Source organism: Bison bison, unplaced genomic scaffold, assembly GCF_000754665.1.
Source record: "Bison bison bison isolate TAMUID 2011002044 unplaced genomic scaffold, Bison_UMD1.0 scf7180017864487, whole genome shotgun sequence".
Classification (NCBI taxonomy): domain Eukaryota; kingdom Metazoa; phylum Chordata; class Mammalia; order Artiodactyla; family Bovidae; genus Bison; species Bison bison.
In genome coordinates, this window is record NW_011495047.1 from 8,988,564 (window position 1) to 9,005,019 (window position 16,456).

At 52.8% G+C, this 16,456-nt stretch overlaps 1 protein-coding gene across 1 annotated transcript in view; it reads left to right on the plus strand.

Moving 5' to 3' along the window:
* Positions 1-544: 544 nt before the first annotated feature.
* LOC105005296 (chromosome unknown open reading frame, human C6orf132) overlaps positions 545-16,456 on the plus strand; it is a 30,021-nt gene continuing 14,109 nt past the window's right edge. The window contains 2 exon segments of the mRNA XM_010863246.1: positions 545-668; positions 5,893-5,999. Of these exon segments, the coding sequence (XP_010861548.1) occupies positions 545-668; positions 5,893-5,999 (231 nt within the window).

The following is a 16,456-nucleotide window of genomic DNA, read 5'->3' on the forward strand; positions in this document are numbered from 1 at the left end:
ATTGAACCCATGTCTCTTGAGTCTCCTGCATTAGCAAGCGCTTATCTACTGAAACAAACACCATGCTAAAAACTGTTTTCTCAATTGAGGAAACACTCAGAGGCTGTCAGTCTGACTCCAGGCAGCTCAAAAATTAGTGCATCCAGTCACCCGGGACCTTGTTAAGATCAGATTCTGATGCACTTCAGACTCGTTCTTAGGTGAAGTTCACCAGGGCTGTAGGCTGTACTCTGGGGAGTGTGTCCTAGCCTGGAAGCAGGCGGGGTTGTAGGGGGTGCCTGTTTGTTATGCTCCTCCTCCCCGAGTCCCCAACCCTGAGGCTCCTCCCCACCGTGGTCTCCCCTCCCCTATTCTGTGGCTCTCCCAGCCCAGCCCAACTCCACCTTCCGCGTCCCCTCTGCCCTTGGACAAAGGCTTCTCTCTGGCACCCTGGGTCAGACCTGCTGAGACTTGCTGGGACACACCAGCCTTTTCAGGTTCCTGTCATGTGGCCCTGTTAATTAGCAAGGAAGGGCCTCATCAGCCATTTGTGGGTTACATTCACATGGGGCCCCCTAGCTTCGTCCCTGAAAGTCTGGGGCTCCAGCCAAGTGACAAGGATCCCATGCCCTACCTCGGTGAGGTGGAGGTTGGGGCCTGTTTTGGGGTTCTGGGTTACTCTGGTCAAGGTAACAAACTCTCCCAGCTGGAAACCCCACCCTTTTTAAGCACCTGGAATTTTTTATTAAAAAACATAATATTTATTTATTTATTTTTGGCTGTGCTGGGTCTTCGTTGCTGACTTTCCTCTAGTTGCAGTGTACGGGTTTCTCATTGCGGTGGCTTCTCTTGCTCTGGAGCACAGACTCCAGGCCACGCAGGTTCGGTAGTTGCAGTATGAGGGCTCAGTAGTTCCGGCTGCCCGGCTCTAGAGCACAGGCTTAGTTGCTCCACGACATGTGGGATCTTCCCGGATCAGGGATCGAACCTCTGTCCCCGGCATCTGCAGGCAGATTCTTTACCACTGAGCCACCAGAGAAGCCCCAAGCACCTGGAATTTGATGAGACCCGTGGCCAGTGCTCGTGGGTTCATGTGGGGGCTCCTGGCAAATTGGGACCCCGCACTGTCACCCCAGCCTTCCTCTCAGCTCTGCTAGCTTTTTTCTCTCCCTTGATTTTGGGAGGCTTCTCCCTAAAAGATCCCCATTTGGCGGAGGGGAAACCCAGCCTGAGCAAGTGCTCAGAGTCCTCGAGTGCTACCCGGAGGAGCTGGGGCATGACCTCAGATCTGATTCCCGGATGCATTTGTCTCCTCCAGACCTCACCAACACTTCAAGCTCACTGGAGAGGAGCAAAGGGATGTTGAATCCCTGCTGTGCTGGCTATAGCCAGAGGGAATTGGATTCTAGAGTCGGGTTGCCTGGACTTGAATCCTGGCCTCTTTTTCTCACCAGCTGTGGGACCCTGGGCCAGGGACTTAACCTCTCTGAGCCTCAGTTTCCTCATCTGGCAATTGAGGATAGTAAAAGTGCCTCCCACACAGGTGTGTGAAGAGGGATGTAAAGAGAGCTTAGAATGGTCCTAGCTCATAATACTGTGTATCAGGTATCACACAGTTACATAAAAAAATTACGTATCACACAGTTACCAAAAAAATTATTTTGTTTGGCTGTGCCAGGGCTTAGTCGCAGCACACTCTTAGTTGCGGCATATGGGATCGAGTTTCTACCCAGGGATCGAACCCGGGCCCCCTGCATTGGGTGCCTGGAGTCTTGGCCACTGGGCCACCGGGCAAGTCCCAGACAGTTACATTTTTATCATTCATTTCCTCTCTAGTTTGGACCTATCTAGGATTTGAGGAAGGAGCTAAATAACTGTCCTGGACTTCAGCCTCCATGGAGACCCATGGGCAGCTTTGGGGCTGGGGAGGAAGAGCATTTTGTCAGGCTTTCAACCCTGAGCTCTGTGAGGAAAGAAGGCCCAGTGAGAGGTTCCTCCTTTTGGGGAGAAGCAGAAAGGAAGGGCTGGGAGTGAGGCAGCCATGGGTACCCTGTCCTCAGCTCCCCCAGAGCTGGCGGTTCCCCCCTCCACATAACACACACACACACACACACACACACACCCCGCGCCAAACCGAGAAAACTAGGTCAGCCTATTTGGGGAGAGGCAGTAAGCCATGTGCCATGTGTAGGGCACCCCCTTATTTGAGCCTGGAGCCCAGCACTGCAAGGGGGTACCCCGTTTGGGCCCTGGCACCACTGCTGCTCTGAGACTTTGGGCCAGCACCCCTCACCAGCCATTCTGGGCCTCAGTCTCCCCATTGGCACAGAGGGCAGCCCCAAGGGTCCAGACTCTAGAATTCTCCCTGACAAGGGAGCAAAGGGCCACCCGCCTTCTGGTGGCTCTGCCCCATTGGGTAGAGTTGTCCAGCCTCCTCTCTGTCAGCAGCTTTATCTCCTGAATTCATCTCCCTCAAGAGGCCCTCCTTTATCTCCTCTATTGAGGAGGGCGCTTCCCAGAAAGTTATTCTAGTGTCCCTGAGACTGATCCCAGCAGAGTTCATTTACTTCTGCAGGAAAATCCCCAAAGTTTGATTCTATTGTCTTTCTCTTTATTTTGGACCTTGACCTTGAGGCTCAGAAAGCCCCAGCCCTGACCTTGAATTCTCGGGCATCCCAGCTTATGGCAGCGGTCACACTTACCCCGCTTGCTGGTGTGACTTGACCAGCTGGGAACTGTGCCCGGGTATGAGGGGCCCAGGAAAGTGTATCAGGTTCTAGACACACCTCTTTTTCTTTTCTTTTTTCCCCCTTGAAATAACATACATTTAATATCTCATAGTTCTGTAGATCAGAAGTCTGATCTCACTGGACTAAAATTAAAATGTCAGCAACACTTTGTTCTTTTCTGGAGGTTCTAGCGGAGAATGTTTTCTCTCCTTTTCCACCTTCTGCCTGCACTCCCTGGCTCACGGCCCCTTCCATCTTCAGAGCTGGCAACGGCCAGCTGAGTTTTTCACACATCACACCACTTTGCCTCTGCTTCCCTCATCATATTTCCTTCCCTGAATCCCAGCCACACCTCTTAGAACTGGGAAAGCAACTTGAATTTCCAAGAGGTGCTCCCGTGGAAGGGAGCCACCTGGGCCTTCCACGCCTGTCTCTACCAGAGCTGCTCCCTTTCCACAGGTATTCTAGAGAACAATCATATTCTTAGAAAGGGTTCCCCAGTTCAAAATAACCACAAACCAACCAAGACAACAGTGCCTCAGAAGATGGGCTGAGTCATGGAATCTGTGGGCTTCCCAGGTTGCTCAGAGGTAAAGAATCCTGCTGCTAATGCTGGAGACATAAGAGATGCAAGTTTGATTCCTGTATTGAGAAGATCCCCTGGAGGAGGAAATGGCAACCCACTCCAGCATTTTTGGACAGAGGAGTCCATGATGTTGAAAACAGTCAGACACAACTGAGTGACTGAGCATGCATGAAAGATGCTTAGAAGCGTGCCTGACCCATTACAAGTGTCCAATAAATTCTACCTGGTATTATATTATTACTGCTATTATAGTGATCAGCTTGCCAGGTTGCTTGCTTCTAAAACTCCTGTGCTTAGTCAGCTCAGTCATGTCTGACTCTTTGCAACTCCATGGACTGTAGCCCACCAAGCTCCTCTGTCTATGGGGATTCTCCAGGCAAGAATATTAGAGTGGGTTGACATGCCCTCCTCCAGGGGATCTTCCCAACCCAGGGATTGAACCCAGGTCTCCCTCATTGCAAGTGGATTCTTCACTGTTTGAGTCACCAAGGAAGCCCAAAAATACTGGAGTGGCTAGCCTATCCCTTCTCCAGGGGATCTTCCCTACCCAGGAATTGAACCAGGGTCTACTGCATCACTGGTGGATTCTTTACCAGCTAAGCTACCAGGGAACCTCTAAAACTCCTTGGTACACAATAATAGTAACTATTAATATTGTGGTAACTCAACTGCAGAGAGGATGCTCCCTTGACCCCAACACTGGTACAGATTTAAATGAAATAGTGAGAGGGAGGGGAGCATGCCTGGGTTAGACCCCACCCTACCCCATGTCCTAATAAGGGGCCAGGCAGCCATGGACCTGGCTGCCAGGTCAGATCTAGGTCCTTGGTTTCAAAGCCCTGTCTAGAGAATGTCCTCAGAAACCCTGGTGTCAACACGCTGGTGAGACATTAGAGCCAGTGAGAACTGGGTGGGCTTTAGTGTTAGTGGTTGGAGGTGTGGTTATCTCTACTATTCTTGTTTCTGATTGGGCAAAATTACACTCTTACAACCTCCTTCTCCCTCCCCACCCACCCCGTGGCATCTTGGTCTCCAGGCCCAGGCGTGGAGCCTGGCAGCCACACTGGGAAATCGGGTTTGCCCGGAGTGTATGGGACAGGGCAGTGCTGGGAACTGGAATTTCCAGGGACGAGGGGAAAGCTTGCCATGTTGGTCCCTCAGAAAGGTGGAGAATCTGGAATGTGCCAGCCAACTCTCTGCCTGGTAGGGCAACACACAAAGGTTTCTGGGTCCCATTTCTAAGATGCCCCCTGGAGCCTCCATGTCATATTCAAGGCCCTCTATGTCAGATCTGTAAACTTGTAATTTCCTCCTAAAGTCACATACAAGAGGAAAATTAATCACCATTCATCCAATGGTGATTAATAGTTTCAGTTAGTAGGATACTAGTTTCAGTTAGTAGGATACTAGTTCATGGAATTTTGACTTTTCTCCTCTGTCCTCCCTGGCTAAAGAGGAAGTCCCCCATGTCCCATAAATGGAGAAAGTCCTCCTTGCTCATGGCCCATGTAATAGGAGGTCTGCAGTGACTCCTGCCTCTTGGAGGTGACAGTGTGAATCTGGGGCAGGATGGGAAATTCCCATCCATGTGTGCTAAGAGTCATGAGGGCGATTGGTTGAGAAAATGTGACTAGCGTCTCACTCCCTCCCACTCCTGTAGAAACAACCCAGAGCACAGGGCTAGCAACTAGAGGAAGAGAAATGTTCTGTATCATCTTTCTACAGGGGACAGAACCACATTTGCTGGCCCCATCATTGCTCCCATTGTACAGATGAGAAAACTGAGATCCAGACTAGTTATATGACATGGCAAGTCCATGGCAGAGCTGGGATCTGTATTAAATCAGGTGAACCCTACTGTCCTATTCTTTCTGCTCTGCCCTCAAGGACACCTCAAATGGAGCCATGACCCCCAATCATTCATGGTTTGGGGGCTAAAGAAATCTTGGGTTAAGGACTTCCCTGGTAGTCCAGTGGCTAAGACTGCACTCCCAATGCAGGGGGCCTGGGTTCAATTCCTGGTCAGGGAACTAGATCCCACATGCTGTAACTAAGAGTTTGTATGCTGCAACTAAGACCCGGCACAGCCAAATAAATAAACAAACAAATAAAAGAGATCTCAGGTTAGCAGAGTCCAGAAGGTGGGTGCTGAGCCACTGGGTGGCCTCATCTGCTCTACTAGTTTCAGATTAGAAATTCAAACACTTGAGAGAAAACAGCTTGTTTTCTTCCCTCTCTCAGATATAAGCATTAGCTGGGGCCTTGACCAAGCTCTCAGCGCCCCCAAACGAGGGTCTTGTGGGAGTGAAGGCTCAGATCCTGCAGTGGGTGGATCAGGAGACAGATGGCAGCTGGGGGCCGAAAGCCCCAGGAGACCCGGAGAAACCACCCCTGGAGTCCCTCGCAGTGCTGATTCCCGTGGCCCCATCAGCGCACGTCCACCTGTAGGATCTTGTCATGAAGAGGTGCCTGGCAGGGCCAAGCAGGGGCCACCAAGGGGTTGGTTGTCCTTACTGGGAACTGCAGGGCAGACTAAACTCAGTCGGCCCCCATGCCCTTGATCCCCAGTCATGGTTTCCCCTGTCTTGTCTCCTCTAGATGGGATCTATTATGGAGACAACCGGTTTGACACTGTGAGTGAGTCGGGAACTGCCACGCTGAAAGCTCGGCCAAGAGTCCGGCCCCTGCTCACCTTTCTTCCGCTGGTGAGTACGTTCTGCCCTGAGGTCGGAGGGTCTGCTCTGGGCGGGCCACCTGGGCTGCCACAGAGAAGGCGGCCCCACCTGCCCTGGTCCAAGTGGTCATCAGCCTCACCCTCTGTCCATCCTCTTCCTTCCTGATGCCAACTGAGGGTGGCTACTGGGAGGAGGCATGGCTCACGACAGGAAGGCTGAGATTAGGGGTGTCAGCTCCTTTGAGTCGAAACCTAAGGAGGGGTTATGGGGAACTTGGGTGCAGAAGCAACGCAGTGGGTACCTCCAGCTCAATGGGATTCCTATTTTACACTCACCGGGGGCTGCCTGCTCCATGCCAGGCCTCGCATAGGATGCTGGGATTCAGAGATGATTGACCCAGGATTGCTCAAGGAACCCTCTGCCCAGTATAGGGGATAAATCAGTAAAGAGACTGTTAATACATAGACCAGAGCAGGAGCAGCCTACCTAGCCACAGGGATTGGTCAAGGAAGGCTTCTTGGAAGAGGTGACACCGGAACTGTCTCAAAGGTCAAATAGCAGTGACCCTTGGGAGAAGAGCATGTGGACTGCTTTATTTGTGGGTCTGAAACTGCCAGAAACCAAATACTCCCTTCTGGAGCCTGTGATTGGGCTTTTGTTCTCTGACAAGGGAAAGAGACTCAAAACAACCTCCCCGTGACTGGTTCTATTTACTGTGACGAGAGCTCTGGCTTTTCCAAGACAGCCTAGGCCTGTGCTGTCCAATAGAAATACAATGCAAGCATCAGGTATAACTATTATTTCTAGTAGCAACATGAATAAGAAATAGGTAAAATTAGTCCAGAGATGATCATTTCAACATTTAACCAGCGTAGAAGGTACGACTGAGATGTTTTACATTCTTTCACACTAAGTCATCAAAGTCTAGCGTGTCGCACTTCGAGCACATATCCTGCTTCTGAGCAGTGACATTTCAAGGGCTCAGTAGCCACTTGTGGTCAGTGGCTACCATATACAACAGCCCAGATTTAGACCTAAACAGCCAGCCTCATAAATTCTAGGTTCATTACCATCTGTGAGACCTGGGTCCCGGTTGGGACAGTGACACAGGGGTCACAGCATCTCATGCTTCCATGAGGCTCTGTTCTGCCTCAGCTCAAAAGGCACCAAATCGTGATCTGAGTTTTCAGGGGCCCATTAGACCTCACAGAACCCAACACCTTGGTCCCCCCACCCACAAATTCTGCCCAGCACTGCCTGGCACAACCACCTCCCTCGCACCATCGTCAATTTTTTTCTGGTTGTTCAGCCTCGCCACAGACCTGAGATTCTAGATGGGAGAGACTGAATCTTACATTCTCCTTGCTGTGTCCCCAAGGCCTGTATGTGGAGGGCTGAGCATACAGACCGCTGGGCATACGGCTTTAATTTATTTTCCACTTACAAAAGCAATTCACGGACATCGCAGACAAATACAGAAAGTACACCACCACCAGTGAAAAGGTATAAAGCAGATGAGTCCACTCCTCACTGTTTCCAGAGATGCATAAAACTGTTTCCAGGGTTACCCCACCCATATATGCAGATGAAACAGTTTTGAGATTGTCTGTCACTAGAGGTGAATTTGATTCTCTCCCTTCATCTACCGCATACTCAGAATTACAGCAGTGGGCACCCAGGGCTGACACACCCGTGCCCACTGTGGTTGATAAAATATTGAAATAAATGGCTGTTGCCCCTTGAGTGGCTGTTGGTCTCTTAGCTCCTCTCTCAGGTCTGCACCAGCAAGTAAAGCGTTAATGAGGCATAACTGAATTTGTTCTGATTGGTCAGCATCCTGTATCCCTGCCTCTACCCACCCATGCACTTTGGACCACTTGATTAACAGCACAGGTCCATACCTTTCTGCCCTCCTCCCTTCTGGTTTGGGTCCTCTGGTTTGGTTCTGATCCGGGCCCACCAGGGCCTGACTGGGAGTGCTGCACAGGGTTAGGGGCTGCTGGCTGGTACTGGCTTGGGAACAGTCCTTCAGGGCAAGCCTCAGACCCAGTCCCAGGAGATGGGGGCTTCTCCCCAGCAGACTCACAGCCCCTCACTGGTGAGGACGAGGGAATGAACACACCATGAATCCACAACTGAAAGGGACCTCGTGGGGTCCACACCAGCCTCCCTAGACGCTGGCAGGAACTGAACCCAGAAAGGGAAGGTCATTCCATGCCTTCAGTGCCAACTGTGCAGCTGGCGTGGTCCTAGCCAACAGCAGGGCCATGAGATTGTGACTGACTCGTGGGGGGCCCTTCCTGCGTGTCAGGCACCATCCCAAGTGCCTAGCATGTGTTAACTGAACTGATAGAGAAACTGAAGCTCAGGATGGGGAAGTAACTTGGTCAAGGACAGGCAGCTCATAAGTGGCAGAGCTGGGGTTTGTAGCCAGGCTCCCGGGTCCAAGTTCTATTGGGCCATCCTACCTGCCCTTCCACCCACGACCTAGAAGCTTTTCCTTCTTCCCTCCCAACATCAGCCTGCAGAACCACCTGCATCTCCTGTGTCTGCCTCTCTGCGCTCCTGCCTGGCCTTTTGGGGATCACACGCCCCTCTGAGACCATGCTGAGGCTGTGGGCCACATCCGCACGATCTTGCTTACAATTCCAGCACAGGGATCTCAGGCCCCAGAAGCCCACCTATGATGCACCTCGAGATTAGGAGCTCTGAGCCTCACCGCTTGTGTCCTGGGGACTTGTTTTGCTCCTGACTCAGGTCCTAAGATACAAAGCAGCTCCAGCATCTGGGTTATGGGGAACCCATCTCCTCTGCCTTAGGCTCTGGACTGGGGCCTCTGCTTTCCCCTTGCTGGGACAGAAGGCCAGGAGAATGAGAGGCAGGAGGACAGAACTGCAGGTTCACACGCAGATGTGCACACCCTGCCCCCAGCCCCACCCCCAAGCCAGGTTGGCTGGGGAGCTGGGCTGTGACACCGCCTCACAGGTGGGCCTCGCCCCTCCCTGTCCTGCCTTCCCACACTCAGGGGGCACCTCCCAGACCTGACCCTGGGGCAGGGGAGGTGCCAGGCTGCAGTGCCCATGACAGGCCTATGCTCTTCCTTGAGTGCCAGCCAGGCCGGGCCGTCTTCTGAGCACACAGTTGCTCCCATGACCCCTCATGAGCCCCCCGTGGGATGGTGTGAGAGGGGAGGGCAAGACGAGGAGGAGACAGGCATGGCCGGCGCTTCTGCTTCCTTCCTAGACCTTCCTTGCCTATTGAGGTGAAAGTTCAAAGGATGGAGAAATATTCTGGCCTACTCCATACTTTCCCAAGCAGCTGGCCGCCAAAGGCCAGTTACGAGAAGGACCCTGGGATCTCTCGGTGACTGGGATGGGCTCTGGATTGATCCTTGGGTGACCAGTCCCAGCTCTGCCTCTGGGCCATGAGGCCCTTCCTCTCCCGGGGCCTCTGGCTCCTCACCCATCAGCAGGGTTACATGGGATGGTCTGCTAAGGTCTCCTCAGCTGTGACTTTCTGTGTTCAAATAACTCACTAACAGAGGAGCAGGAAGTGGGGTCAGCTCTCTGGAGGCCCCCAACGATGCCAGGCCCTCTGAAAAGGAGGCCCTCTAGCCACCAGGGCTTCCCCGACCCCACCCTGCCCCAACTTCCTGCTCTGAGAACTCCAAGGAGCTGGATTAGCATGGCAAACTTCAAAACTGGGGGTGGGGGGTGGGCACGGACCTTGGTGAGCACTGGAATAAGAAAACTGAAGCCCAGGGAGGGGGGATGCATGCAACTCCCTCAGCTCCTAGGCAGAGACAGACCCCAAGCCCAGGTCTTCTCCCAATTCCCATCTACACCACCATGGATGGGCCTGGGCTAAGTCTGGGAAGGGGCCTTTCTCCCCACTTCCTTCTCCCTCCAAGGGGAAGCTCGGCCCAGAATTCAAGCCAGAGTCTGTCCCTAGCTTCTCAGAGCTGAGACGGTAGGACGGCTGGTGGTGGGAAGGGCAAACTTGTCTCTGGGGCTGCCTCTGGCCCTACCCCAGTCTGAACCCGACCATCTCCAGGGCAGTGCATATGAGGAATTGAAAAAGAAATGCCAATGAGGCAAATATGGGGAAACTGGCTGGACAGGTCCCCCAGGGTGCCTCGGGTGGTGAGAGCTCCCTGGGTCACCCCACCCTCTGAGTCAGGCAGGGCTGGCAGGGCCTGGGGAGATGTCAGGCTGGGCTCCGGGCAGGAAGCCTGACTGTTTGGAGGCCCACCCTCTACTCAGCAGAGATGCAGCCCGAGTCAGCTGGATTTCTCCTTTCCACCCTTCCTCTCTATCCCCATCCCCAGGAGCTGTCTTGGAAGCCAAGGCCCAGGCTCCCTTTGGGGTTGGCGCTCCTTTGGGTGAGCTGGGGAGTGCGGTCGGTCATGATTGGCTTTTGAGTGATTCTCTTGGCTGATGTTAGCTGGCAGGGCTCTTGGGTAGGGGAGCTCCGGGTGTTCCTGTGGGAGTGGGTGTCGGAAGTCTGCAGCCAGTGAACAGATGGAGCACCCTTTCCCCGCCCAAGCCAGCCTGCCTCTGCCCACCTGGCTCTTCTTCCACAGGGAGGGCCTCAGCCTGAACCCCCAAAGCCCAGCATACACCCTCATCCTCACCACATATGACTGCCCCTTGGCCACCAATGGGACTTCCCAGGTGGTGCTAGTGGTAAAGAACTCGCCTGCCAACGCAGGAGACGTAAGAGACACGGGTTCTATATCCCTGGGTCGGGAAGATCCCTGCAGGAAGAAATAGCAACCCACTCCAGTATTCTCGCCTGGAAAATCCTATGGACAAAAGAGCCTGGCAGGCTATAGTCCATAGGGTTGTAGAGTCGGACACGACTGAAGTGATTTAGCACACACACTTGGCCACCCTGTGGGTTCAGGGATTTGTGCCCCCCACTCAGGCTGCCTTCAGAAGGACTGATTGGGAAAGAAGCTCTAGAAGTGACCTGAAGTGTCAAAGTGTTACTTGCTTCAGTTGTGTCCAACTCCTTCTGACCCCGTGGACTGCAGCCTGCTGGGCTCCTCTGTCCGTGGGGATTCTCTAGGCAAGAATACTGCAGTGGGTTGCCATTTTCTTCTGCAGGGGATCTTCCCAACCCAGGGATTGAAACTGGATCTCCTGCATTGCAGTTCTTTACCACTGAGGCACCAGAAGAGGCCTAAGCGCCATTTGAATGGAGGATTCTAGGGACCTTGGTGTCTGGAGCAAGGTCAGGAAGGGGGCGGGGTGGGCTCTTAGGGCTTGTCTCCTTGACCCCATGGACTCCTTGCCCTGCAGGGCAACAGAGCACAGCCCGCTACAGATGAGAGAGATCCTGGGGTGGCAGGTCGGTCCAGAGTAAGACAGCATTGTTGGTGGAATTCGTCCCCCAGGAAGGAGGCATGAGCTTCAGCAGAGGGCAGGGGCTGGGTCAAGGAAGTCCTGGAGCTCTTTTTATATTAAAAAAAATTTTTTTTCCTAAGGTTATTTTTTTTTACATGGACCATTTTTTTAAAAGTCTTTATTGAATTGTTACAGTATTGCTTCTGTTCTATTTTGGGGTTTTGACAAGGCATGTGGGGTCTTAGCTCCCCATCCGGGGATCAAACTCACACCCCCTGCACTGGAAGGTGAAGTCTTGACCACTGGACCACCAGGAAGGTCCTGGAGCTCTTGATTTTAAATGCTCACTGGGTCCCCCAAAGCCGGGAAACAACCGCCAGGGCTTCACCCAGCTGGGGACGCTGGGTGCCGGGAGGGGTTTCCTTGTGGCCCTCACTCCGGGGGCCCGTCCCCCTGCTCCCCAGCCTTCCGCAGTGTTCCCAACCATTCCCGGCTCTGATTCTGACTCAGGGTCACCTCCCTCACCCCCCGAGCTCTGCACCGCCCCCTGAGGTGCCCCAGCCAGGCTCCTGGAGGAATCTGTGAGGAAGTTTGCATTCCATAGTGTGTCACTAAGGCTCTGAGCTGGCTCGCACTCAAGGTCAACTGTGTGTAGCCCGTTGGCCCAACCCTTGTGACCCACCCTTGGGGTTGGCCTGCGATCTGAGGAACCCCAGGTATGAGGATGTGTGTCCCGGCCCAGGGAGGGCAAGGGGACTGGGCTGGGGCCATCGGTGGGGTGAGGCTGTCCCCCACATCCTTGGTGGTGCATCAGGGGGCTAGTGGTGGGCTCTGACTCCCTATAACTTTAAGGGGGAGACAACCTCAGTCCTCAAATAGTGAATGCTTTCCTCCCCTCCTCTTTTCTGCTTTCTTTCCTCCTCCTCTTTAACTCTGAAATATTTGTGGTCAAAAGGGCAGTAGGGGATTCCCGGTGACCTGGCCCTAACTTCGGGGAAGCACCCATCTATCTCTTCAAGCCCAACCAGACAGACACATCCCAGGAGTCCCTCCCAGAACAGAGTATCCATGGACTCGGGCCACTGCTCACCCACTGAGCCTTGTTAGGACCTGAGGGGTGGGGGCCCAGAGAGATGCCCCATCCTTGAGTGCTTCTCTGCGGGATCTCTTTAGGTGTGGGGAGGCCTCTGATGTCACAGCAAACCCACAGAGGTGGGATCAACCCCATCTTACAGATGAGAAAACTGAACCTCAAAAGGCAAGAAGGGGGCACACTTCCTGACCACGGAGTGTGTGATTCTATCTTTGAGACGATGGAGTTAAATTAAGATTGCCAGAGTGGTCTGCTGCTGCTGCTGCTGCTAAGTCGCTTCAGTTGTGTCCGACTCTGTGCAACCCCATGGACTGCAGCCTACCAGGCTCCTCCGTCCATGGGATTTCCCAGGCAACAGTACTGGAGTGGGGTGCCATTGCCTTCTCCAGTGTGGTCTACCCACCTACAAAATCCATGCTTTTCTTCTTTTTTTAAGTATTCATTTATTTGGCTGCACTGGGTCTTAGGGACAGCACACAGGATCTTCAATGCATCATGCAGGATCTTCACTGCATTACGCAGGAACTGGTGTGGCAACACCTGGACTCTCTAGTTGTGGTTCACAGGCTTAGTTGCTATGCAGCATGTAGGATCTTAGTTCCCCAACCAGAGATCGAACCCACATCCCTCGAATTGCACAGTGGATTTTGACCCACTGGAGCACCAGGGAAGTAAGTCCCATGCTCTTCTTGATTACAAGAACTTAAAAAAACAAAAACAAAAAACTACGGATTGTGTGTGTGTGTATTTTTTAATTGTGAAGGAAACAGAAGTTCATTGTTCAGAACTGAAAATAGAGACAAGTATAAGGAAGGAAATATATATAAATATTCTCAGAATGCCATTTCCGTCCCTAGGCTCCCTGCCAGCTAATCATTGCCGGGTGACCTTTCAGTATACAAGGCTGTGATGGGGCTGCTTGACTGAGCTGGGGAGTGGGCAAGGTGACGGGGATCTTAGCTTCTGGGTGTTGTCCGGGTGTGGGTTCGGGAAGGGCTGAGGCCCAGCTTCAGGGGGAATGCCCCACCTGGACTCTGCCCCAGGCATTGAGCAAGGCTGCTGTTGCGGAGTGGGGGTGGCCTGGCTGAGGATGGAGGCACCAAGAGGCTGCCCCAGCAGAGGGGCTCAGATGCTCATTTGCATGTTCTTGGTCATTTCCCTTGCCCACCGGGTGGCCACACCCTGTCCCTCGATGTGGGGCCGCTGTCCTTCAAGGGCCAGACACGTCTCCCTCCTGAGTCTGCTTGAGGGGTACGCCAGCCCCTGCAGGCAGCCCCCTGGGGCGTGGGGTCTGTGATTTTCCCAGGGCAAGCGTGCTGAGGGTGGGGCAGCCCTTGGCTGACTGCGGCAGTCACAGGCCCACGTTGGAGCCAGAGGTGACCTCAGGCCCAGTCCTGCCCGCTTGGCCTCGCCCTGTGACTCCTGGAAAAGCAGCTTCACAGACTCCTCCCTCCCCCCTCCTCTCCCTTCCTCTTCCCCTGCCCCTCCTTGTTCCGCCGCCCCCCTCACCCCAAGAACTCTCCCGAGACAAAGGCGGAGGTCCATCTCAACACCTGGTCGTGGAAGGGTGGCCTCCGGTGTTCAGGCCGCTGCCCACATGGCACAGGTGAGCTGAGCACAGGTGGGACTTATGGGCCGGGACTCACAGAACGCCAGGCTGGAGATGATCCTAAAGAGCGTTCACAGGAGGGAGGGAAGGAGGCCCTTTGTTCCCAGTTAATTGGTGGTGGGTCTGGCGCCAGAACACAGACTTTACACCTCCCTGTCCTGTGTTCCTGCCACCTCTCATTCATTCATCCAGGAGTTTCTTCACTCATCCAACTCTCACTGAATTGCCCTGTCTGTGCCAGGTGGGACAAAAAGAATCAGCCATCCCCCTACCCACAGACAGGCTGGGCTGGGCCAGCAGAAACCAGGGCCACCTGCAACAGGCCTCGTTTATGCTGGAGGAGAAGGCAATGGCACCCCACTCCAGTACTCTTGCCTGGAAAATCCCATGGGCAAAGGAGCCTGGTAGGGTGCAGTCCATGGGGTCGATAAGAGTCAGACACGACTGAGTGACTTCACTTTCACTTTTCACTTTCATGCATTGGAGAAGGAAATGGCAACCCACTCCAGTGTTCTTGCCTGGAGAATCCCAGGGACGGGGGACCCTGGTGGGCTGCCGTCTATGGGGTCGCACAGAGTCGGACACGACTGACACGACTTAGCAGCAGCAGCATGCTGGAGGAAAAGTGTGAGTGTGAATAGTGGCAAAGAGGGCAGGCTCCGAGTTCCAGTATCGTCGCTGCTGTTTATTAGCTCTATGACCTTGGGCGATGTACTCAGCCTCTCTGTGCCTCTGTTTCATCTTCTATACAATAAAAACAACAACCTACCTCTTAGGGTTACTACGACGATTAACTAGGTTGCTACATGTGAAGTACTCAGAACAGTGCCTAGCGCATAGTAGGCACCTAATAAATGTCAGGTATCAGAATGCACACACAGGGTGAGGAACACACTGAGAAGAGAAATGAACTCGGGCTGAGGTTGCCAAGGAGAGCTTCGTGGAGGAGGGGTATTTAATCTAGGGTTTAAAGGATAGGTAGGAGTTAGCTGGACAAAGAAGGGCATCTAAGAATAAGAGCCAAAGTTAAAGGAGATAATTAATAAGGATCTACTGTACAGCACAGGGAACTCTTCTCAATACTCTGTAATGACCCATATGGGAATAGAATTTTAAAAAGTGGATATAGCTATATGCATAACTGATTGATTTTATCGTACAGCAGAAACTAACACATTTTAAATCTACTATACTCTAATTAAAAAAAAAGAGCAAAGCAAGATTTGGGAGGTCTGAGAGTATGTGGGAGTGAATCTCAAGCAGCTGCAGTGATTCTGCACGGTGGGGGAGAGAAGTAGAGCCAAATCATTTAGGGGCTTTTTCAAGCTATAGATTCACCCCCAGAACCTCCAAATACTCCCTCCAAGGAGTGGTCTGTCTGCCGTACTGAAGATCCCTGCTGCAGGGAGCCCATTTGCTCTTGAGTGAGGCAGGTCTCCAGGGACACTGGTGAAAAACACGAGAACCACTAACTGGAGCCCAGAGTTTGTGGAGTGGGTGGGAGAATGTGGCGGGAGCTGTGGACAGGACAGCTTATGAAAAGTCTAGAACGCCATTCGAAGGCGTTTGGGTGTCGTCCTCCGGACCGACAGAAGGACGCTGAACAGGGAAGGGACCTGCTCTGGGATGCATTTTATTTCTTTCTTTCTTTTTTAAAAAATATTTATTTATTTTTCGTTGCATTGGGTCTTAATTGTGACTCCAGGGCTTCTCTCTAGTTGGGACATGGGAGCTCAGCAGTTGTGGCCCCCGGGCTTAGTTGCTCCGAATCAGGTGGGATCTTAGTTCCCCAACCAGGGACTGAATCTGTGTCCCCTGCATTGGGAGGCAGAGTCTTAACCACTGGACCACCAGGGAACTCCCTGAGATGCATTTTAGAAAGAACATCCTGGCATCAGGCTTAAAAAATGGGGTGAGGCAGAAGCCAGGGAGATGATAGCAGTAGTCTGTCTGTCTGGGTAAGAGACAGTGAGGACTGAAGGAGGGCCAAGCTTTCGGGGTAGCAGGAAGGGAGGGACACAGGATGTGCCTGGCAGAGCCAGGTGAAAAGCTGGGGGTGTGGGTGACGGGTAGATGCTTGGAAAGACAGTGATACCTAACTAGCTATGAGTTCTTAGGCAAGTCACCTAACCTCTCTGCCTCAGTTTGCTCATCTGTAAAGGGGAGGTGTAATAACACCGATCGCATCTCATGTTGTGAAAAGTAAATGAATTAAGAGATGGAAGACAGAGCACGTGGTACAGATGGATGTGAGAGTTGGACTGTGAAGAAGGCTGAGCGCCAAAGAATTGATGCTTTTCAACTGTGGTGTTGGAGAAGACTCTTGAGAGTCCCTTGGACTGCAAGGAGATCCAACCAGTCCATTCTGAAGGAGATCAGCCTTGAGATTTCTTTGGAAGGAATGATGCTAAAGCTGAAACTCCAGTACTTTGGCCAC